The sequence below is a fragment of the Lepisma saccharinum genome, chromosome 21, assembly GCF_977018435.1.
Source record: "Lepisma saccharinum chromosome 21, izLepSacc3.1, whole genome shotgun sequence".
NCBI lineage: Eukaryota > Metazoa > Arthropoda > Insecta > Zygentoma > Lepismatidae > Lepisma > Lepisma saccharinum.
The window spans coordinates 41211304-41235496 of record NC_139249.1 but is presented as its reverse complement, the minus strand read 5'-3'; the positions used below and the strand labels follow the sequence as shown (position 1 = coordinate 41235496).

The following is a 24193-nucleotide window of genomic DNA, read 5'->3' as shown; positions in this document are numbered from 1 at the left end:
TCATCACTGCTGAAGTGCATGAAACAAATGAGTTCAGAATATTTTCTGGATACAAGTATATTGTGCTACCATTAACCTGAACGAAATTAGTCGATCTGTATCTCATATATACAGACAGCAAGCTCAGACACAAAGTGGCACCAGGTGGAGACTGTCGGCATCTGTATTCAGACAAAAAGGGAAGAAGCTATTGAGAAGCTTAGAACCACATACCTAATCACTTCCAAGATAATTTTACCCTCATGTATCTCACACTGATGTAGGGTTAGTACCTATTCTGTTATCAGTAGTTGAAAAATTACTTGATTTTAACAATCACCAATGATGCCTGATCATTTTTTCATGCTCTGAATAACATTAAAATTATGCAAAATACAGAATATTAATTAATTGTGATTAAACTGGATGTCTTAATTAAGAGGTATTTTCATACTATGATTATTTCAAGTGAGGAACATTTAAAAAATGTGGGAGCTGAAGGCAAACACCAAAACAGAATACCAGAAGACATGAAATGTATATATAGTATTACAAGGTATAAATAATCTGAACAACTTTAAATTGTTTCAGAATTCAAATATCAGTTTTCATATCAATAGCCATCAGTAACGTTATCAGCTCAGCTGTAGATCACATCTATGGTGCTTCATGATTAGGTTCAAAATCTTCAGTGTGACCAGTTTAATGTAACATGAATTCAAGGAATTTTTTGGGGTATTAAAATGGCATCCAGTCTTATATGCCATTGTCACTTAAATGCTCTTCTGAGATGATACAAACAATTTGAAGAGATTGGGTGAGCACTTCCTTAATTCTGCTCACTGACTCATCGGGTACATGCAGCCATCCATTGCTCTTCCTTTTACAAATAGACCCAGTCTCTTTGATTTTTTTGTACCAATGCAATGGTAGATGTTCTTTAGAGATGGTGAATTACTATTGAAATGTGTGCAGAAATATCTTTGTACCTTTGCAATCGAATCAGTTTTTGCTAACTTCAACATGCAATGCCCCTTCCGATGGGCATTTGCCATTTTGGCACACTAGCGATCCTGGCAGAGCAACATAAGCATGCCAGTGGGAATAAAACTTCCAGAGTTTTTCTTTATATTGATATCTTGTTCAATTTTCTATCATAAATAGTTACATCATAATAAAGTTGTTTCAGTCATTCTGACTTGTCCTGTATTCATGAAACAATTAAGTAAAAAATCATGATATTTCTTTTTTGATTAAGTGATAAAAAATGAATACATTTGATAATAGACAAATTCTATAGAGAATTTGATTGAGAAACAGAAAAATATGAACTTTGATATTAATTAAATAGTTAAACCTAGTCGCTCGCTGTTAATGTATTTGCAAAATTACATCAAATGTGGAATGCTCAGAAAGTACAGCTATCAATCAAAATATCTATCATCTTACCTAAAGTCAGTTTGTCCCTTGGAAATTCATAGCTCTTGTCGTAAGGCAGAAGATCAAGTTGATCATGTAGTACATGGCTTGGGTTAATACTCTCAACAGCACCTTTCTCAAATCTCTCAATCTCATCCAAGGTTAAGAGGTACAGTGGCATCTTTTGTAAAACAAAGCAGTCAAATTACACACACACACACACACGTATATAGCTAGCAAAACGAAATGAAGAAGTGTGCATTTGTAGTGAATTCTTTGTTTGAATAAAATACAGAAGTAGCTAGTTCATAGTGAATGGAATGCTACATTTTCATGCAGATGTAACCTCCAGAGCTTCAAGTGGAAATTCCTATTTGGGAGATGGGGGTTGCTTGGACAAGTTTCTGGATTTGTGAAAGGATACTTGTATGATTCAGGAGAAAATGAAGCACGTGGAGTAATGCTTATGCAAATTATCCTAGCTGGAGGGGATGCTTTATGCAATCATTCACATAAATACCGTACAAGGAATGGTAGCAACCATAAAATACCATCACACAACACTATTTGAGAAAGGACCAAACATCATAGCTATTTGTCCTTTCAGTAACATCTGAGTACAAAATAGAACACTGCAGACAGTTCCTTCACATAAAAAAGTTAGTGAAAAAATATTTACGAGAGCATTCTTAATAAATTTCTGACATACTTCCTAAGATATAGGTAACTCCTGCCAAAATGACATAAGATAAGATAAGATTTATTTCAATCACGAATCACTTATTTGCACATACATATATGATCTCATCCTGACTGTAGGGATTAACTAAACATGTGTGTATATGTTGTGGTGTAAATGTATTCTGTAACTAATATTAGCAAAACTATAGAAAGCATGTAGAATCTCCAATCAGTCATACATTTTTTAATTCCATACATTTTAATGTCACGAATTGTTTTCATACGTACATATTTGTAGAATATTTGGATAGATCTACCAATTGTAATACATTGAACAGATCAACCACTGTATAATGGTCAACAGAATGAAATAAATCAAATCAAATATTATGTGTAGATTTTTCTATTTGTTTCATAACTAGCAAACAAATTAAAAAGAGACCTATATTACAAGAAAATAACCATATTAATAAATGTTATAGTATATTTCACCCAGCAAAAGGTAGGACCAGTGGCGTAGCACAGTGCCCTGGGGCACCCCTGCAACTAAAATATTGGGGGCCCTTAGTAAAAAAAATATCGCGATGGCATCAGAGGGTAATAGATGTAAAACAGTTAGCTACCCCCCTTTGAAGTGTTTAACAATTAAAAGAAAGTTGAACTACCTTGTCACACTAAAGCTAAAAATCGAAAATAATTTGTAACACTTAACAGGTGTGGACTACGTGGGAAATTTGTCTCAGTTCTTATTTGAATATGAAAAGTCTTGGGCCCCCCTTTGAAAATATTTCGAGGGAAGTTACATTTTAAATACCACACATAAAACTAATATTAGTGGTAAAAGTTCATGAATTACCAAGTTTTCTTGCTTGTGTGGCAATAAAGAACAGACTGTCCGAGCAAATGAATTTTCTTACTAGATTCATAATTGCAGACAATTTATACTCTAAAATATTGCGACAAACAGTATATCTATAAAGGTGTGAGATGAGGGACTTTTTCCCCCTATTTTAGGGGATCTACAAGTAAATAAATTAATACGGCATTTCTCTGGCCCCACAGGTTAGGTTGCCAGGGCCCCTTAGATTGAGCCAGTACGTCCCTGCTTATTATAGCAGACATTGTCTTATAATATGTTACTGGGAACCCACTAGACCACCTTCCACATGAAAATAAATAAATAGAAAGAAAGTAGTCGTGTTATTTGTGGTGTCCACTGACTCGTAAATTACAGTAACTCTGTTTATACGTATTCTAAGTTCACTGATCGAAAGTTTCTATTTAGTGAATTTCAAGTTCAAATTTTGTCATTGTTGACCTACATTTTGTCTATTTCGTATTTTTTTAAAAAAATAACCGACACTATGTGTTGAATATCTGAAATTATATAAAATTTCAGGAGTGTAGAGAAAACATTGTGGGGGCCCTACAACTCGCCCCCCTCCTGTATTGTGGGGGTTGCAGGGGCAGCCACTACACCACTGGGTAGGACTTAAAATTCTTAAATTTAAGGATATTGTTTCTTAAATACCTGTGGTCTCATTACGATGAATACACAAGCCAGTAGACAGATAATTATGATAACTGCAACTATGACTGTTGCTATAATTGATGGTTTAATAGTTGTTGGAACTAGGTAAACAAAAAAGAGAGAATGCTCTTATACATTATTTGATATCTCAATATATAAGTATTGAACATGCTGCAAAACAAAATAAAATAGGAAATTCACATAATTAAATACACCAGTACTTCATTCATGCACTTTAAATGTTCAGTGATAAGCACACTCAAGCCTGTACTGAGAATTTTTTTGAAGGGGATTAGACGTGACTACCAATGCTATGGTAGTATTGCAGCGAGACATACAATTATAATGTTACAATATTAGGGGTCCACAGTAACAGAAAAAATTCAACTCACCAATAGACCCCCCACCAACCCGACAATCAGGAACACAGTCGCTTACAGACAAAAGCTGTCACATGGCATACAGCTTTGTGCCCATTGTTTACATTCAATTCACAGAAGTATTCCACAAATTAACAATGTTTTCAAATTTCCTTTAATTTTCTCATACCAGCACTATTGAACAGCTATGATAATTCTATGTATAGAATATCACATATTTATAAATTAAATGGTACATGTTAGCAATGATGAAGAACTGTCCCAACTTGCATAAATGATTATAAAACAAAAATTGCCAAATATTGAAGACTGCAGACTTCTGGGATCGACGTCTCTCCACAAACAACCCATTCATTTATGTAAGAACGAAATCAAAATTTTTGCAAAATCTGAAAAATTGTCAATGTTATTTTTCGTAGGTTTTTATAGGTTCACATTAAAATATTTCTTTGTTCGAGGGAGAAGGGGGCAAAATCTCCCTTGCCTCTCCCCTTAGGTATGGGTCTAAGCACTCCATAACTTGATTTGAAGGGTAACATAACAACAATGTGTTGAATAATAGAAAAAGAGAAGGAATGAAATGTTGAAAACTAGATACTTTGTAACATGACAGATCCCAGAGACTTCATGGAATCAACATAAACAGGAACCATTAAACAGAGAAATGTATTGCTACAATTGCTGTCCTAAATGCCAATGAGATTGATGGGCAGATTTCATTACACTGTCCAACAAAATTGAAGTTTTTGTCTGTTAAAAGAGAAGTTGGGGGTGATTCTAATTGAATTTGATGTGCTGATTTCAAATCTAATTACAGAATTTTTCCATCACCCATGAAATTTGAGTAACAGGGTACATACAAAATATCAGGTACATACAAATCTTATATAGCCTTATAGTGACACGATACAATATTATTTACAATGGCATATCTAGAATGTCTTCGAACTTGATTTTCGGCTGTACTTTGCCTGAGGAACATCTCTTTTTAGTGTCCAGCAATAATCTGCCAACATATTTGGAGTCCATTTTCCCTGGTAGCGCCTTTCCATTTCACCAACTTCCTGGTGGAAACGTTCTCAATGTTCGTCGCTCATTGTCGCAAGGTTTTGAGAGAAGAAATCGAGATGGGAGTCTAAAAAGTGTATCTTCAGAGACATATTACACCCCAGAGCATGATAGTTCTGAATCAAATTACTGAAAAGTTCTCTGTAATTTTCTGACTTGTAGTTTCCGAGGAAATTTATGCAAACATCTTTGAAAGATTGCCAAGCAGCCAATTCCAGCTCATTTAAACTCTTTTCAAAATCATTATCTTTCATTAGTTTCCTAATTTGAGGTCCAACAAATATTCTCTCTTTTAGTTTCGCCTCAGTAATTTTCGGAAACTTCTCTTTGAGGAACTTAAATCCAGTACCCTCACGGTCCATTCCTTTTACGAAATTCTTCATCAGACCAAGCTTTATGTGGAGAGGAGGCAGTAAGATTTTGTCCGAACTTACAAGTGGTGGATGAACAACTTTCTCCTGTCCTGCGATTAGTGACTCTCTCTTCGGCCAGTTCTTTTTAACATAATGATTTTTTTCTATCTCTGCTGTCCCATTTACACAGGAAACAGCAAAATTTGGTGTAACCTAGTTGCAATCCTAAGAGGATAGCAATAATTTTTAAATCTCCACCTATCTGCCAAGAGTATTTACAGTACTGGATATTTGTTAATAACAGTATCATGTTTTCATAACTTTCCTTCATGCCCCTGGAATATGCTACGCGAATGCTTGATATTTATTTCCATTGTGCAAGTTCTTTCAAACTTGTTTTCGAACAGACTAAAAACAAACGCCATTCTTTACTTTTATGGACAACACCTAGGGACTCTAATAGAGCATCGATGTTACAACAGAAAACAAGGTCCTTATCTTCAGCATACATACCTACAAAGTATTTTTGGCGTTGCCCGAAAAAAGTAACTCTAGTGTCACTCTCCAACAAATGCCATCCTTTTAATCGCGATGCAAGCAGTTCTGCTTTACCCTTACTTAACTCTAGATCCCGAACTAAATCGTTAAGTTCCTCTTGAGTTAGTAAGTGAGGTTCAGCTGTTGAAACACTCCCCACAAAATCAGGATCATTATGCAATTCACTACATTTGTTAGGAACACTTTCACTTTCTTCCGTTACACTTACATCATCTGGTGGAGCAGGTATTGGAACTCCAGGTCCATGAGGCTCCGTTAGAGTTGCTGATTCTAGTGATGGATATTTCACTGTATGCCTTGATTTCGAATTTATCCAAGATATATTTGTCAAGCAAAAATAGCAGTCTGTTATATGATCCTCAAAAGCGTTACACAGTTCGCACAACAGATATCAGGGGACCATTTCTTGTTTTCGTCTATCTTATTGTCAAAGTAACACTCATAAGCTCTTCTTACACGAGGAGTAAATGTTCTCCTATTTGCTTTTAAGGTCAACTCACAACAAATGTAACAGAAATTGTTCCTGTCTATGCAACTTCTTGACATGATTCTGTCTTTGCTTCAAAACACTCACTGGAACTAAAGAACACTCAGGAAAAGCTTCTTTCCTGCAGACAACATGATACTGAAATGAGTAGACATAACAGTTGAATCACATCATTGTGTTGAAAAGTTAATTGTTGTCAAATTTTTCAGTTGGATTGTTTAACAAGTTTAATTGTTGTCATTCATGCAGACATCAATGGCCTAAAGTTACTAGTGTATTGTTGTAGCAAAGACATAAAAATATTTTAAATATTGCCTACCAATCAGCTTATTATGGACTGTAAGCTGCAATAATAATGCAAAATTATATTTTTATTGTTACAAAAAATTGATGGGTGATTGACAATTTCTGACTTCATTTTCGGAATCAGCAGGTGGCAAAACATAAAGAACCGTTGAAATTTTACTTTTAACAAAACCATTGTTGGACAGTGTTATTTTATTCTTGCTAAGGAGGTTCAGAAGATGGACAAATAAAGTGCAGTATTATTATGTAAATAATCCAATTTTAACTTTAATAAATACATAATATTTTGCATTACTGAATACAAAAATGCTTTGATAAATTGAATTCTTACCATGTATGGCGACATATGTGTCAGCACATCCTTTCACATTGCATGCTTTGCAAATGATTCTTCCGGCATTGTTGGCTTCCAAAGTAATAGAACATTGCTTCTTGTACATTTCTACATTGATACATCTGGTTAACTGGAAAATAACACATGTTGTAAGCAATGCCAGATTAACAACCTTTGAGGCCCTGAAGCAAGATAAGCAAAAGGGGGCCCCTCTCACCCTTTACTTTGCCTTCCCATTTCTAATCTCAGATTGGTGTGTGTGCACGCAAGTGTAAAAATGGGTATGTGTGATATGTATTTATATTTGTGCGAATGCTTCGGGGCCCTAAAGTGGCAGCTTTCTTTGCTTTATGGTTAATCCGACACTCATTGTAAGTTAATCTATCGGGCCTACTGAGGAAAGGAATAACCTGTACCACATTCACTCAAATAATTCAATTATGAGATAGATTAAAAAAAAAAGTATAATAATATTTAAAGTATTACAATGGGTGACAATAGTTCTTTACATTCGTCACTACAGAATGGGGACTGCAAAATTTATTACCTAACACTAATTTTTAACACGTTCACTGCCGGTGATGCATATATGAATCATGTGGGGTTGCAGCTGTGTGCCTTTGCCACACATATGTGTCATACATATTACCTTCTTTGAATGCTTGTCCATCAGTGGCACTGCACAGCAGACTTTTAATTCTTTCATGGCACATTGGTGAAGGATTGTTTGAAATTAAAATTAGCTTGGTTTCTCATTTGCACATCTCTCTCTTAACATGGTTGCTTCGAATGGCATTATGGCATTATAGTTCCTCTTGTCATGCATCAAGGCTTTGTTTGACAGCTAAGAAATGTTTTCTATTTTTATTCTTGGTAACATAGATAGTCTGAAACATTACAATTTTTTTTCCTGTACCAATAGAGGAAAACACTGCATTATGTTCTTTAGAATGTCCAGGAGAGCCAGAACCTTGCAATGAACATTGTTTTGCTCTTTACCATAAGTGAAGTATATGTATGGGAACTTTCGAAATTTAACATTGCACCTTCACAAGGAAACCTATAAATGTAATATTGTTTTTATAAGTGATTCTGTTATGTCACATCAATACCTAACAAAGTATTGCTGGCCTGCATGGCAGAATGATTACTACAACACCAGCGGCGGCACCAGGACTATTCATCAAGGGGTGCTGAGGGGGTGCGATGCTGAAAATAAGGAAAGACCATGAAACATGCATGCAATGTTTCAAAACTGGGGAGCAAGGTGCTAAAACAGGGGGGAGGGGGGGAAGGACAGTTCACTTTTCCTTAGTAGATAAGGTTTAGCATAGTGCAGGGGCAACTGCACTCCTAATCACTGATTAACAAAAAGTACTGACAAATAAAATTGTATGTGTGAAATATAATAACTTTAGATTGACATTCATTTTCCAGGCAGGCTGTGCTCCCCTTGCCTTCCCCCTGGACTTACATGATGATATGTATTAAGTCTTATACTCCAAGAAAGTGGTCGTACAGTGTAAACATTCAGATACACGTTGCAGTCTTATTGAACTATGTATTGAAATACAAAATGAAAATATTCTTATCTTTAAAAGCACAATATTTTATCTTTTCAATGTAACCAATGGAGGTACCAAATACATAGTACATTGTACATTCCGTCTGCCACTTCAGGACAAAATGCAAAGTGCACAGCAACTTTGTCTTCGTTAAAATCCCTTCTGCCGCACTATCCCCAACAAGGAACTGTAAAATTTATTCGTGAACGTTTACTAGACATGTTACGTGGAACAAATACACAGAACATATAAAGAACTTCATGTTACAACTCGCGTCATGTTAAATAATTTCCCGAGCACGACTTGGCCTATTCCGTGGACTTGGCCAGTGACGTGGTGATACCTTGCAAGAAGCTGACATTTTTGCTCCAGTATGAGGGAGAACAAATAGGCAGAAAATAAACCGTTTATCAACAATGCAAAATAAAAAGAAAGAAAAACATAACTCACATTAATCTGTAAGCAATTATTGAAAACCACTAGAAGAAACAAAGGAAAAAAGAAATTCATAAAAACAATGCTGATGAAAGGCAAGAGAATGGCCACTGATCTTTATAGAGGCTGCCGCCAGTACAGGAAAGTATGTATATCGGCATCTTTTTCAGTGCTTGCCTGATGCATACAATAATAACGGTCTTACTTCAGTACCTAACATTCGACGCTCGATATGACGACATGACATAATATGACACTCTAAGGGTTAGTGTTTTCAGTTGAACGTAGGGGGTGCTGAAGAAAATTAAGGGGTGTGCAAGCACCCCCTGGCACCCCCTGGCGCTGCCCCTGTACAGCACGCTACGCTGCTAGGGGTCCTGTCTTCAAATCCCAACCTGTGGATGGGTGTTTGTGAGCATCCCTTCATTAATCTCATCACATCATCACTCATCTTCATCTTTGTGATTAGCCAAAAGTGGCAGAAAAGCAAAGTAAAATAAACAAAATGAAAATGTAACAAAGTATTAAACCAACTATGCATCAATATAGCCATTAATTTCAATATATCATACTGCATTATTCAATAAATATGTATGTATGCATGCAACACATGTGTACGTGTGTATAATAATAATAATAACAACACTATTACATTGTATTATAATAATTTGTCTTATTAGGAGCAACATGCAAAATAAAGATAAAGAGAATATTGTGAAATTGATTGCTTGCTGTGCAAAAATAAAAGTTATCTATGTCAATATAACATGACACACTTGAGAATAATGCGACACAGAATAACAAAAAATCATATGCCGGTGACACACTTGTGCGTCACTGTAAAATTTACATGAAAATTGCAAATTTACAATGTCATCATCATCATCCTTTGCCGTTTCATGCCTCTGGCTGGGTCGGCATAGAAGTCAAGTCTCTCCATTTTTTCCTGGTCTTCCACCACTCCTCTCTTTCCACGGTGTTCCAATCTTGTCCTCTTCTTTTAACACTCTCCACTATCTGCTCTTTCCACTGACATCTTGGTTTCCCCCTTGGTCTTATTCACACTCCTTGTGCATTGTAAGCTCTTACTGGTAGTCTTTCTCCATCCATCTTCTTCATGTGTCTGAACAATCTCATCTGTGCTTGATCTATCTGAAGCTTCACCACACCCACTGTCACTATCTGAAGCTTCACCACACCCACATCACTTGGCACTTCTCTCTCTTGCCACACTGTTTTCAACACTCTGTATAGCCACTGCACACCAATCACTCCAGCTCCTAGTATCATTTCTACTGGCACTTCATCTACTCCAGTTGCTCTACCTATCATCATTCTCTTCAGTGCTTCCTCCTCTTCTTTCCATGTGAGATTAATTTTTCCTTCACTTCTTCATGTTCATTTCCTTTTTTTATGTTCAGCAATTTCTTGAAATGATTTCTCCACATTCTCCTAATTTCTTCATCTTCTTCTACAATGTTTCCCCTTTCATCCTTTAGCTTACGGCTGTCTCCTCTTTATCTTCTCCTCTCTCTCACTAATCCATACAATACTTTCTTGTTCCCATCTACATCTTCTTCTAGCACTTTGGCCCATTCTTCTATTCATTTTCTTCTTTCCTCCTTTACTACTGTTCTTGCCACTTTCTTCTTTTCCACATACCCTTTTCATGCATTTTGTGATTTACATTTAAACCATTTTCTAAATGTATCATTTTTGTTTTTCACTGCCTCTCTAGTTCTTTCATTCCACCATGGTGTTTCTTTCTTCTTTCTTTTCTTGCTTGTCCTTCCACATACCTTTTCGACTGCCTCTACTAATTCTGTTTTAAATCTCATCCATTCTGTTTCTACTCCTTTGGTTCATCTCTTGGCACTTTTGTTTGCAATATTTCTTGATATTTCTCTTTTATCATCTTATCTTTCAATTTCCACACTCTTATCCTTCTCTCTTGTTCCTCCCTTCTACCTTTAATTTCCATCTCCTCTCATCTCCTACTAGTAGCCTGTTGTCACTGTTTAAGTTCTCACTAGGTATTACCTTAATGTTGTTAATTTTCTTCTTTACTTCCTTTTTAACAATATATAATTTATTACAGACTTTTGTTCATTATTTCAACTGTATCTTGTGATTTCATGGCTGTCATATTTCTTCGTAAACCAGCTATTACCTACTAACAGCCCATTTCTCTTACAAAAGCCCAGTAGCCTCCTTCCCTCATCATTCCTCTGTCCCCCCCCCCCCCATCCATTTGCTCCAAGTATTTCCATATACCCTTTCCTGTCTCTCCCACTTGTGCATTAAAATCACCCATCACAATTTGCCATTCCGTTCCTACATGTTCTTCCAAGTCTTCTTCAAATTCTTCTTTCTCCTCCCTTGTACATCCTGTTTATGGGGCATACATTTGAATTATTTCTATTACTTTCCCACTTCCATTCATTTTTAGTTTTATTATTCTGTCATTTACCCTCTCCACGTATTCCACTTCTGACCACAAATCCAATCCCACTTCTCCTGCCCTCTTAAGTACCTGTCCAGTACAATTTATAGTCTTTCATCAATTTCATTTCTCCTCCTTCTTTCCATTTCATTTTGCTCATTCCAAAGATGTCGATTCCTCTTCTCTCCATTAGATCTACAATTTCTTCATTCTTTCCTGTCAGTGTTCCAATATTCAATGTCCCTATTCGTAGCCAATGTCATCTCCAATTTTCAGCCTGGCTTGCTTCCTTCGTTTCTCGATTTTTTAATGTTTTCTGCTGTCAGCTCATCGGGCCTGTCAAAGCCTACACCTGGGTGGTTGGGCTGCCACCTGTGGGTTCCCAGATACACCCTTGCCACTGGACACCCTCCACACCCTGATAGTCATGCTGCCTCCGTTCGGTACTAATATTTGGGTTTCCCCTTATTCACAGCTTCCCCTCATATCTGAGGGAGGTTTCACTATCCGCCACCTGTGACCCATCCTGTTGCTGAGGCTCGCACCAGACAATGTATTTTATGTAAATCAATCCATTTTATGCTACAAATAAGCAAAATTACATAAGATACTTAATCAGTCCCTGACATGAGTATGCCATTTTTTAGGTGGCAGCGAACGTGTTAAGTGGCAATAGATTAGTAAAAGTATTAGAAATTTCACTTTGAGAACAATTTGTATTAACTGTGATCTACAAAAGTATCACAGAAACAATGATAGTTATGATACATTCTTCACGTCTACGCATATATCAATTACATATCTCATAGTAGATATATATTACAGTCAATAATAGAGTGTGTTAAAACATTTAATGAATTTTGAAAAGTGGCAGAAAAGTGATGCTAAATAATGAAAATAATACAAATACGAATTAATTCCAATTAATATTCCAATTATGATATTATTTCCTTGTTATAGACTTATCTCTATTAAAATATTTTATGGGTGTAATTGTGAAAACTTATATTAGAATGGAAATACTTGTTATCACATATTTTAAAGAATGTTACCTCCAATTGTTCCAGTTTTTGTTTTTCGCAGGCTGCATTTTTACAAGTTTCAAAGTGCCATGTGATATTTGAATCTGGATATCCAACAATATCACATGTAGGTTCATACTGACCTTCATGTTCATACTGATCATTTAGAGGTCTGATTGATACTTGAGGTTTGGCTGAAATTGAATTAAAAAAAGAAAACATATATCTTTGCTGTGTGCAGGATGTTAGTTTAAAATATGAATGCAATATTCCACTACATATGGTGGGGCCATTAAAATAGTCAATAAAGAAGAGAATAATGACTATTTTAAATAGATATGAAGCCACGAATGTGGCCCAGTTGTTATAGCAGTTCACTATGAAGCCAAGAGCTCTAGGTTCGAATTCTGGATAAAGTATGGACTTTTCTTTATGTACGTTCCATCACCTAATTTATAACCATGTTAATCATTTATCCTCATCATTGTGATTAATTTTGTGAGGTAGAAATACTTTAAATAACTGAAAATGTCAATAAAAATGAATGAAAATAAGAATAGTAACATGCATTAATTAATTTATATGAACTAAAAAGTAAAAAATATCAGTAGTGTAAACTTACCTTCCACAAAGAGTGTGAAGTTCCTCACATCACTGCAATATTTATCCTTTACTACAAGGTTATATGTGCCACTGTCATTTAGCTGAACTTTATATATTTCCAATATTGTGATTCTTTCTGTATAAGCTGCCCTATACTTTCCATAGATTGTTTCTATTTGTACTCCTTTAGGGCTAAGCCATTTTATATTTGGAAGTGAATAGGCATCTTCAATGCCTACAACCCATTTAACATTTCCATTAATTCTATTGACAGTTATGTTCAATCCTTCAGTCAACTCTAGATGACATACATGATTCCCTAGAATATATATACACACATGCATGTAATATTAACTTTTTACTGATGTGCTGAGAAAGTAGCAATACAAAATTTACTAATACTAATAACTGATATTCCGCTAATCCAATATAAACATGAAATGGTTCCATTCAACAAGACTGCCCTTGAAAAAGAAATTCCATAATTAGAGATTACATTTACAAAACGAGGGTATACAAATTACAGTATACCATTATATTAATCAAAATAGCAAAAAAATGACAGAAGTGTGCAAGCAGTTGCGCACTACAATAAAGTGTTGATTTTAATTTTTTAGGCATTCCTTTTTGTTTTTCAATTTAGTGGGAAAGTTGTCATTATTGTAAAATGAGCTAGACTGAATTCGCATGTTCTGTGATTTAGTCTAATTCATTTTAATTTTAACGACACTGACACGACTTGAAGTAATATGTCTTTTAATTTTATTGTTAAGCAGTGGCATATCCTCCATGTTACCATGTTTACCACAAGTAAGCTAACATTTCACATATATTTTTAAACATTTAGCATTAATGTATGGAAAATTGCTATTAGCAAACTATTAAAACAAGCCTTTCAACCAGAATTTAAGTAAACTATTTAATGAACTTAAAGACTGGTTTATGTATGCTGTAGTGTTCCAGCCTTTGGAACGTGGGAATCAAACCAAGGGGTGTGCTCATCCCCACTAATGATATAACACTCGATGGTAGAGATGGCCCTAAATGGGCCAGGTACTAATACCTAGTTTAGCAATTAGGTAGTTAATGTATACTCATGTTTAGATTTACACACTTGTGACTGAGCAATGAGAATGGCAGTTAGGGTGAAGAGTAACTTACCCTGCCCGGTTAAAGAATAAGACCAGGTGTTGCTCCTACAGACGATTCCAAAGTAAAAACCCCGCTCTTTTCTGGTTCTCTGAATTTGTTCCATTTTCTTGATCTTCGCTTACCTTGCTACAGGTAAATGTCCTTACCATTTCCTGTGAAAACTCATTATCCCACATATTCTAGGGGCAAGTCCTGACAAGTTTTGTCAGGGTCTTTATTTGTTAACCGCTCAGGAGGATGTTACGATGCCACCAATCTGTTCTCCAACACACCCTGCTCAGTGGTATGCAAGGTATTCAATGGGAACCCACAAAATAGTAAGAAATTATAAAGTATGGAATCTTGTTTGTGTTTTATTTGCAAACCTGCATTTTTGTTACATTTCTATAGTATCTAAATAATCTAGAGCCCAGTGGCATATGCCGGGGTTAAAACCTGGGCTATCTCTTTTTATCATAATGTTCAAATGGGAGGCTCTTTTTCGTTCATTTTCTTGGATTTTAAGGTGATGTGACATTGCGATTAAAATACATCGATTACAATTTACTAATAATTATAAAAATAACACTGTTTCATTAATATAAAAACAATAATGAAAACTTTTCAAATATTTCATAGTTATTTATAAAATATAGAGGTCCATATTGTGAAATATTTATGTAGGCCTACGTGTGAGAATAAAATATACATGTATAATAAACTTCTTGCCTTGAATATTTATTTGGACAGGAATTCCATTCTTCTCTTGGCAACCTCTATGGTAAAATGGTTATTAGCACAGTTCACTAGGATGCCAGGGGACCTGGGTTCAAATCCATTCATAGACATGGGTATTCTTTGTGAATGACCCTTTATGAATTTCATTGTATCGTCACTCATTCTCATTGTCGCGATTAGCTAAAGTGGCAGAAGAGCAACGCAAAATAACAAATCAAATCCATTCTTCTCTTCTTTGTGATGCCAGAGGCCTGCATATCTTCACGATTTGAAGTCTATCCTCATGCAAAAGCAGAGTAAATTGTTTCGGCAATAGTTCGTTAATTATGTAATTCATTTTCGTTCACTACACGACGCAGCACAGATCATTCAAAACATATATACATAATTCACTCACTCAATACACTTAAGAAAATCCACACAGTAAGAAACCTAATTTTCTTAAACTTCCTTCAATGCAATTTCCACTCGCAAAATGCCCTTTTGTCATCTCCGGCCAGTCAGTCTACCCCAGCCAGTCATAAACAAAGCAGCAGAGGGGTTGAAAACATCATAAAGCGTGGTTTGTTTGTTGAAGGTCAGCGGCCTGTGAGTTCTGCATGTGTTCGATGGGACAGTGTTGTTTTGGCCTAGAGGACAAATTCCCTATCACATGCCAGCCACTCTTTTCCCGTTCCTGTAATAGTAGTTTAGTTTCAAAATTTCCCTTACCTGGGAAAAATCCCATGCTGGTTAGGGCATTGGCATCGCTGTAAGGTTTTACAGCCAATGTAAAACGAAGAGTTCCCTGTCCAAAGAAGCCACTACAAATACGTCACCGACCGGCTCCAGGTGCTGGTTAGGGAAGAATTTAACCGCTGAAACCTGGAGGTTGTTTTAAAGGAAAGGAGTCCATCCCCATGTATAGAACGAGCACAAGGAAAACAAACCTTGGACAAAAAATCCCTGTGCAGCCTTTTCTTCCATTCACCTCGGGCCATAAGGAAGCATGGTCCACTCTCCCCCTTATCTCCTTGCGGTAGTAAGGTGCAGTCGCAGTTTTTATACTATCATTTTTTCCCGCAGTCGTTGTTTGAGAGTGAAGCATCAGTCACATTTGATAGTCGATTATTTTCTGTATTTAATCTGGGCTTCGGCAATAGCCTAGGTAGCCTAGAATATATGCGCCTGCTAGAGACACTGGTTTTAAGAATTTAGTGCTCACTGTCAAACAAGAGAGCAATATTGAAGAAATCTAGCAGATAATGTTGTAACATAGGCATTAATTGAAACATAATTTTATGGCTCTTTTTGCAATTACATTAAAAATATCTAACAAATGTTAATTTTTGTAAAAATTTATACCATCTTCATATTGCTTATTTCCTTTATATGATGCATACCGTGAACTAGTACATTTATCTTCATATTTCCTTTTATTGTCCCTAGGTTAGCATTACATGTATACAGTCCTTCATCTTCCTTTGTTACATTCTTTACATGCAACAGTGATGAATTTGGATGTGGATAGGTTATGGTCACTCTATGATTCTGGAAAGAAATAAGAATCATATGAGCAGTTTGGTAGTAAAACGTGATAATCCACAAAAGTATGAAACCGAGAAAAATGCAACTGAAATTTCATCCATTGCATTGTGGCTTATGTAATACTAGGGTGACCATAATATTTTGACCCAAAAATTGGACATCCCAAGGAAGTAAACCTAATTATAAAATTGTTGTTATTATTAATTTAACATATTATTGTTTATCCAAGTATGGATCACATAAATGTTACATCATAAACAATAAACAAAATATGGTCTCCCGTTGTCAAAAGGTATTAATTATTATAATCTCGGTAAGACTTACATAGTGTTTCTCGTCCCTTCTGATCAACCCTTCACGTTAATCCTATGCTGATATTGAGGAATGCCAGAACAGCTTTATTCTTCACCAACAGTTAAAAAAAACTCCCCGAAAAACTTACCCTAAATCTAGTGCTCAAATACAGGAATTTAATTCTTGTTGCAGTTCCATATTGAAACTACATGTACACTTCTCGGCCATGCTTATTCACTGCTTTGCTTTACAAATAATGGAACACACCCAAAACAACACAATCATGGACATGAACTAACTTAAGAGTAAACTGCTATCTGCTCGAATCTTCTCGGCAATAATGGAACATTTTTAATATAATTAAGCCTTGTTTCAATATTAAAAACACTAAAGTTGCTGACCAAGGCAGTTTATTAAGATTTAACAATACTTTACATGTAACATTTCTACCCTCTATCAGGGTCTTCCTCAGACGAAGAACTAAAATAGTTTCTTGGAACATTTTGATTATGAAGTACTTGATACCAGTAGCAGCTTCTGCCTATTCGCACGTGCACACCCAAATAAATCCATAATGCAAAACATTATTATTATACTTATTTATTGAACTCCATCTCCTTTGAAACATCAAGTGTTCCCACGCCGCTTCACCAAGAGATATGGTGGAGAAGCGTGCGATCAGTGCTATCAACTCGCAACGACCTAGCCACGCTTGGGGCTTCAACGCAATGTTAGTTTCGCTCCCTATGACGCTGTTGAAGCAGTCGCATAGTTGGATGCTGATTGGGTCTTTTGGCTTGAGCGCCGTGTGAGGGAAGGTTGCATCATTTACGAAAGCAGTGAACGCAGCGATCGGTGTGCTAGCAAATGTAGTGTTGCAAACCCATTCCATTAGAGATCATGTGACAGAGTCGAGCCAACCCATACATCATTGCAAATTGAGTGATTTTTTTTTTTAGAAAAAGGAAATTTCGATGGTATATTGTCCCTCCGATTGTGTCCCGTGCATGATAGGGGAAGAAAAGGGGGAAGGTGAGGAGGGCAACTGAAAGCGAGATGGGTGTTTTAAACATGCCTGATATTGCCTTTGCTTAGTGCAACTTGGCCAAAATAAACGGTCTCTGTGGCGCAGTAGCCAAATTATCAACCCACGCTGAGGGAGCATACATCAATCAGCCAGCTATTTTGCATTGTGTGTGGCTGTTACTGGGTTGCAAAATTGTTTAGCGCTGTCAAAAGCTCGTACCTGTTTCAGTGCAAACTGTTTGATTTCATGATGAATAGGGAAACTGTACATAGCGAAAGCAGAGACTTAATATTTAACGTTGTTGAATTTTTGGAGGGAAGTTAGCTACAAAGCCTGTAGCAACTGCAGCAATATATAGATATGGCGGAAGGGAAGGAGAAATTCTGAAGTACAAAGCAGGGCAGTGTGTGAACTGAGTGAGTACTGTAATTTTCTTTAAGATTTATTATTCTTGATTTCGCTTGATTTGCTTGGTTCGATCAGTCTGTCATTAGAAATAAACAACAGCTATATAGATTACAGTAGATTTCCTCCATGTGGTAGTTGGATCGGCTTCTTTGGTGTACGCCAATATTATTATTCTCCTTGTTCAATAATATCAGCGGAGCTGAGGAGGAAGTTTTTATGAAATATATTTTGCAAATCGACAATAGTATTGATATTGTAGATCGGTATTTCTATGTATTGAGTGATTTTTTCAGATTATCGAACATCGCTCTTCTCGTGATTGGCTGGATAATTACCGAAATATTTGAAATTTGTAAAAAATCCGTTTTAAAAAAATTGTGAAATATAACTCTACCATAGCCTCATTTTCAGTGAAACTTGATCAAAACTTGGGTTGCCAATATATTAAGCATCAATATGTGCTAAAAAATGGGTGCGAGTATTTGACAGGGGTGTTAGGTATAACACTTCTGGACATGAGACTAAAGTGCACACCCATAGAGCCAGACAACGAGCCGCCACTGCTTGATATGCTGTACATTGACTGATTGATTTGTTTTATTTTAGTTCATTTTTTGTGCCACTTTTGGCTTATTTGCGAAGATGGGTATGAGTGATGATATGATGAATTGATGAATGGACACTCACAAACCTGCATTGCAGGCCGGGATTCAAACCCAGGAGCCTAGCATAGTAGCACGATGTGCTAATCACTCCGCCATGGGTGCCAGCGAAACGCTGTACAATTTTCATCAACATTTTTTTGCATGTCTCGCAAATTTAGACTTGATATTCAAGCTAACTCCCAAATTTATAAAATGGGACAAATAGTGTCATGTAAATAATATCGATGGGATGACCGGGACATTCCTGTGAAATTGGACTGTCCCGGTCAAAATGAAATGTATGGTCACCCTATGTATTACCTAGATGTTCCTGTGTTTTGCCAATTGCCAGCTACTGAATAGACCTACCTTGTTCTATGTATGAGCAACAAGAGACTATGCAGCAACTAGACCTAATGTTATCTCGAATTTTAGAGAAGTGTGGGATATCAAGCTTTACTTCAGAGCCGCTCATATAGTATGCAATAAAATTAATATGAAGTAATTGCATTCATGTCAGTTGCAGCTATGTCTTGTGAGGGAAAGGTCACACCTGGACAAGGTATAATTTTGGAAATAACAATATTCATGTAGGAAGCATTTGTGCATCCCTGAAGGGGCTTTGTATTTGTGGAGATGAAATCTTTGAATGAAGATGTTAAATCAGCCAATACTGCAATAGTTTTTAAGCCATTTTTTTAAAAACAATGAACACATCTATATAAGAACCAGTATATGCTGAAATTGAAATCCTTGTGCCGAAATTACTGTAATTCATTATTTTTTACATAGTTAAATAATCGAACAATGCAAAAAAGAAAACTAGAAACTGATAACATTTACAAGTTGAACATTTCTTCATGTTTACTACATTACAATGTGTCATTTTATTAACTATAAATTAGGGATGGGACAGATTAATTGGTACTCTATTGATATTGCCCGATACAGGCATATTGGTGTATCAGTAAAAATACCAATAATTTTACCGATCTGATATATCTATAAATATCTTATAATTTAGTGCAATATTCTACCATTTTGTTATAATTTTTATGGACACAAACATTCCATGCCCTACTTTTGTTAAAAGTAAATGGCTAAATATGCAGTGTATTTTGCATTGCAGTCCTCTTGTTACTCACATTTATTAAGGGGGTAAATGAAACATTCAGGTTTTCTTAAGAACCACTTGCATATTGGATCAGTAGAATATCGTTTATTGGTATTGGTAAATTTTAAATTGGTACTTTATTGGTATCAGGCAATATTTCATATCAACCCATCCCTACTATAAATATTTACTACTTGAATGTAAAGTTATACATTTATTCGCACTTTAATTTCACATATTTTTAAAACCTACAATGGCAATCCACAAAGGTTAGTATTTACAGATAGCATTTTTTAAAGCCATGATTTAACTATCTCGATCAGCTACTTGGGAAATTCAAATTTTGACAGAAATCTCTTACCAAATTAACTTCAGAATTCGGAAGAATCCATTCAAAGTTCACGATGTCAACATTTAGGTTTCCATTCACACTGCATAAGAGCTTCAAGTTCTTCCCAATATCTAACATCTTTTCCTCTGCATATTCAAGGTGGACTTCAAGTTCAGTACGATCTATGAATAATATAGATTTAGACAAGATAAAACTTATTTTCTATTGAATAATTATTCACTAAACTTGAAGGAAGATGATAACTAAACTATTACAGTAACATGAATTGTTATTCCTGAATTGTGTGCTATTTCACTAAATTTAATCTTGTAGTATTTATCAGTGTCTGAATTAAACTTCTGGAGGAGGGGTGCAATGCATTGCTGGATTCATGAGTAAACAGCAAATTATCATTATTATTATTAACTAGAAGAAAACCTCAAAATATAAATCATACACTGCAGGCTGCTTCTGGATTGTCATTCTTTGTTGTTGCATTTTGCAAGGATTAAAATTACAGTAACTACACTTTCTTGTGCAAGCATTTAATATGAAAAATGATTAAAAGAAAATACTTCTAAAGATAATGGTTATCCCATCGTTCTTAACTTTGTGCATGAAATGAATTAACATATTAATCAACATTATCAAATGTACAATATTTTAACAAGGGTGGATAAACAGTAGTAGGAACACTGCTGCCATGTTACGGTCATATGAGGATTTGTGAATGTGGTAAAGGAATATGAAATTAGAAAGTGCAAAGAGTGGTAATGGTTGTATGTGATTCAGTTGCATTGTGCACTGCCTTGAAGTGATGGAGGATTGTACAAGCACCATAACAACATGTTTATGAAACTGGAAAAATGGTGCTGGATAAGAATTACAGTTCCATGATGTCATGCTGCACAAGACTGTTTTCAATGACTGCATTGCTGTATTGTGTAGTGTCAGGATGGGTCAAACTGTTCCATGAAGGCAGGAGCACTGTTCATGACAGCTTCCATTCAGGATGCTGCCTGTTGGTATTCCTACAATTCAGCTCCTTGCTTCCCTGCTAGAGATGGAATGCTTAATTGATTGATTATCTGCCATTTTTGGCTAATCACTAAGATGTGAATGATTGGTGATAAGATGAAAGTAATGAAGGAATAAATGTAAAAGACATGGAGGTAGACGTATGTCACAAAACATGCCATGTATGCTCCATATACTGCATGACATTCTTGGATATCACAAAATTGGAGCATGTTGGATACCCGACGAAATTACAGAGGTGCAATTTCACAAGACTTCCTGAGCATTTGTTGCCAACGATTACCATCAAGCATCATAACAAGAGGAGTCGTGCTGATTACACTGTGATGGATCTCCTTCGCCACTGTCAATGGGAGGTATTGGAACATCTGCCATACTAACCTGATATGAATCTGTGTGATATCTATGCCATAATGACAGAACCACTTTGAGGATAGCATTACAACACAAAGAAATGTGATTATGCACGCCATAGGGCAGTCACTTTGGGACATCAACAGAGTTGAATGCACTGATGGAGTATGGAAACTTCCACAACCGACCACAAGCATGGCAGAATGTTGTAGACATTGGGGGTGATTACATGGAATGTGTAAGTGGTTTTGCCTCCAGCAATAAAGCCACTTCAGAATTATAGAAGTGTTCCTATTACTTTTTATCCAACTCTTGTAGTATTTCTTCTTAATAAGCTGGATGCATAGTGATAATTTCACATTTGCCATATGTGCTTCCAAGAATTATAGTAATGACATTTGAAAATGCGAAAATAACTATTTACTCTATGAGCAAGTTAGAATTTAAAAGTCTAATGCCAAGATCTGTATTTGAAATGTGACTATTATCTGGCTCTGCTCTTGTAAATTCAGATTTTGACTTTTATTTCTATTCATGCATAAACAAATACATTGGAAAAAGATTGATTGATTGATTGAGTTGGTGTTTTAAGTCCACTTTATGCACAGTAGGGCTAATTGGGACTGGACCTACAGTATAAAGTTGGATCCAAATCACTTTGTGCCTCCACCGGGTATCGAACACGGGACCGCATTAGAAAAAGAACAACCATTATTATACAATTATCATCTAATTACAATTTGAAATAATAATACAAAGTTGCATATACCTGACACAGTCAAAAAATAATCAGCAGTTTCACTTAAATTTCCTAGTCTTGCTATGCAATCGTAATGACCTCCATGTATATGAGCTGCTTTTGGTATTACATAACCAATTTTATTATCTCGTTTAAAGCTTGATATGTTGAAATCCTGAAAAGTTAAAATATACTACATTTTCATATTTGTTTTACAGTAGTAGGGTAACAAGTAAAACAAGGCATAAACAAGTTGAACACACATCAAACAGGGGTGGAGCCAGGATTTCTTTTGGGGGGGGGGGGGGGCCAGCCTTATGTAAAAATAGTGTTGGATTTTTTCAAGGGAGGCAGGGTAGTATTTAAACCCTTGACAGTATTGTTGTATATGGGAGAATGTAAAGTCTGGGAATAAAACATCGGTATTCCACTGTAATATAATCAGGCAGATTAAATTAAAAAAAAAAAACATCATGTGGATAGTTGGAAGAGGTGAGCAATGGTGCAACCACAGGAGGGGGGCATTTCCCACCAACCTTGGACCGAAATGAGTTCTAGGGGGGCAAGGGGGGGCAAACATTGACGGCCAAGTCTACCTGCAGGGGCAATTGTCACCCAGAACCTCAAATACTTTTCGTAAAATTTTCTTGCTCACTTCGCTCGCAATTCCTACCTCTTATCAAGTTCAGAACCATAGCTAGGTAGCAGCAGGAGTCGGCCCTGGGCACCGAATGATCTAAATGAAAATAAGTTGTAAGATTGATTGATTTGTGGTTTTAAGTCCACTTTACGCACAGAAAGTCTAATCGGGACTGGACCTACAGTTGAAATTGGGATCCGAACCACTGTGCCTCCACCGGGTATCGAAACCGTGACCCCTTGATCACATGGCGACAATGTTACCACTACACCATCGAAGAGGCACAAAAGTTGTAAAAGAGAGAATGCATTGGCGTCCCGTGAAATTATTTGCACCCTATTAAATCAATATTGATTTCAGCCTGCAAAAAACATTGTACCAAAAATTTTCTTGTTCGCTTCGCTCACAATTTATCATTGTTCTCTGTGATGCATTTTAAATTACCAGACAGAGAGAAATGAGACTTGTCTTCATTGATTTTGTTTTAAATGCATGAACAATTGTTTCGAGGTAAGGGAGCATGCACATTTGGGACAATTTATGTATTGATTGATTGATTTGCTTTATTATACTTGGCATCTTGTGCCACATTTGGCTAATTTGCGAAGATGGGGATGAGTGATGAAATTGATTAATGGACACTCACACACATCCCTGCTCAGGCCAGTATCCGAACCCGGGACCCCTGGCGTCGTAGCGCGATGTGCTAAACCACTCAGTCACGGGAGCCAGCTGACAATTTATGTAATTTTTTCTGTTGGATGTTGTGAGATGGATGAGTAGGATGTGTAATGTATTTAAATAATATACGTATGTTGTATATAATATGTATTAAAGAAACTTAGAATACGTACACAATTTAGTGTCCACGTCGTTCCATGTTGCATATATGTGAAACATATCATGCATGAAAGTTATACATGTTAATGCAAAAAAGAATTATATTTGGAATGCATTTATCAAGCACTTTCTGTCTTTTGAAAATAGTTTGTGTGCTTGTTTTCCATTATTAATGTGAAATTGAAACGTGTTGAAAAAATAATT

The 24193-nt window shown here is 36.0% G+C and overlaps 1 protein-coding gene across 1 annotated transcript in view; it reads right to left on the bottom strand.

Annotated features, from left to right (window-relative positions):
- LOC146004145 (mast/stem cell growth factor receptor kita-like) overlaps positions 1-24193 on the bottom strand; it is an 82664-nt gene that overhangs the window by 29082 nt on the left and 29389 nt on the right. The window contains exons 4-11 of the mRNA XM_083142809.1: positions 22540-22684; positions 20409-20560; positions 16416-16563; positions 13184-13483; positions 12592-12755; positions 7094-7226; positions 3611-3711; positions 1429-1579 (exon numbers count right to left, since the gene is read on the bottom strand). Coding sequence (XP_082998935.1) covers positions 1429-1579; positions 3611-3711; positions 7094-7226; positions 12592-12755; positions 13184-13483; positions 16416-16563; positions 20409-20560; positions 22540-22684 — 1294 coding nt within the window. The remainder of the gene's footprint in view (positions 1-1428; positions 1580-3610; positions 3712-7093; positions 7227-12591; positions 12756-13183; positions 13484-16415; positions 16564-20408; positions 20561-22539; positions 22685-24193) is intronic.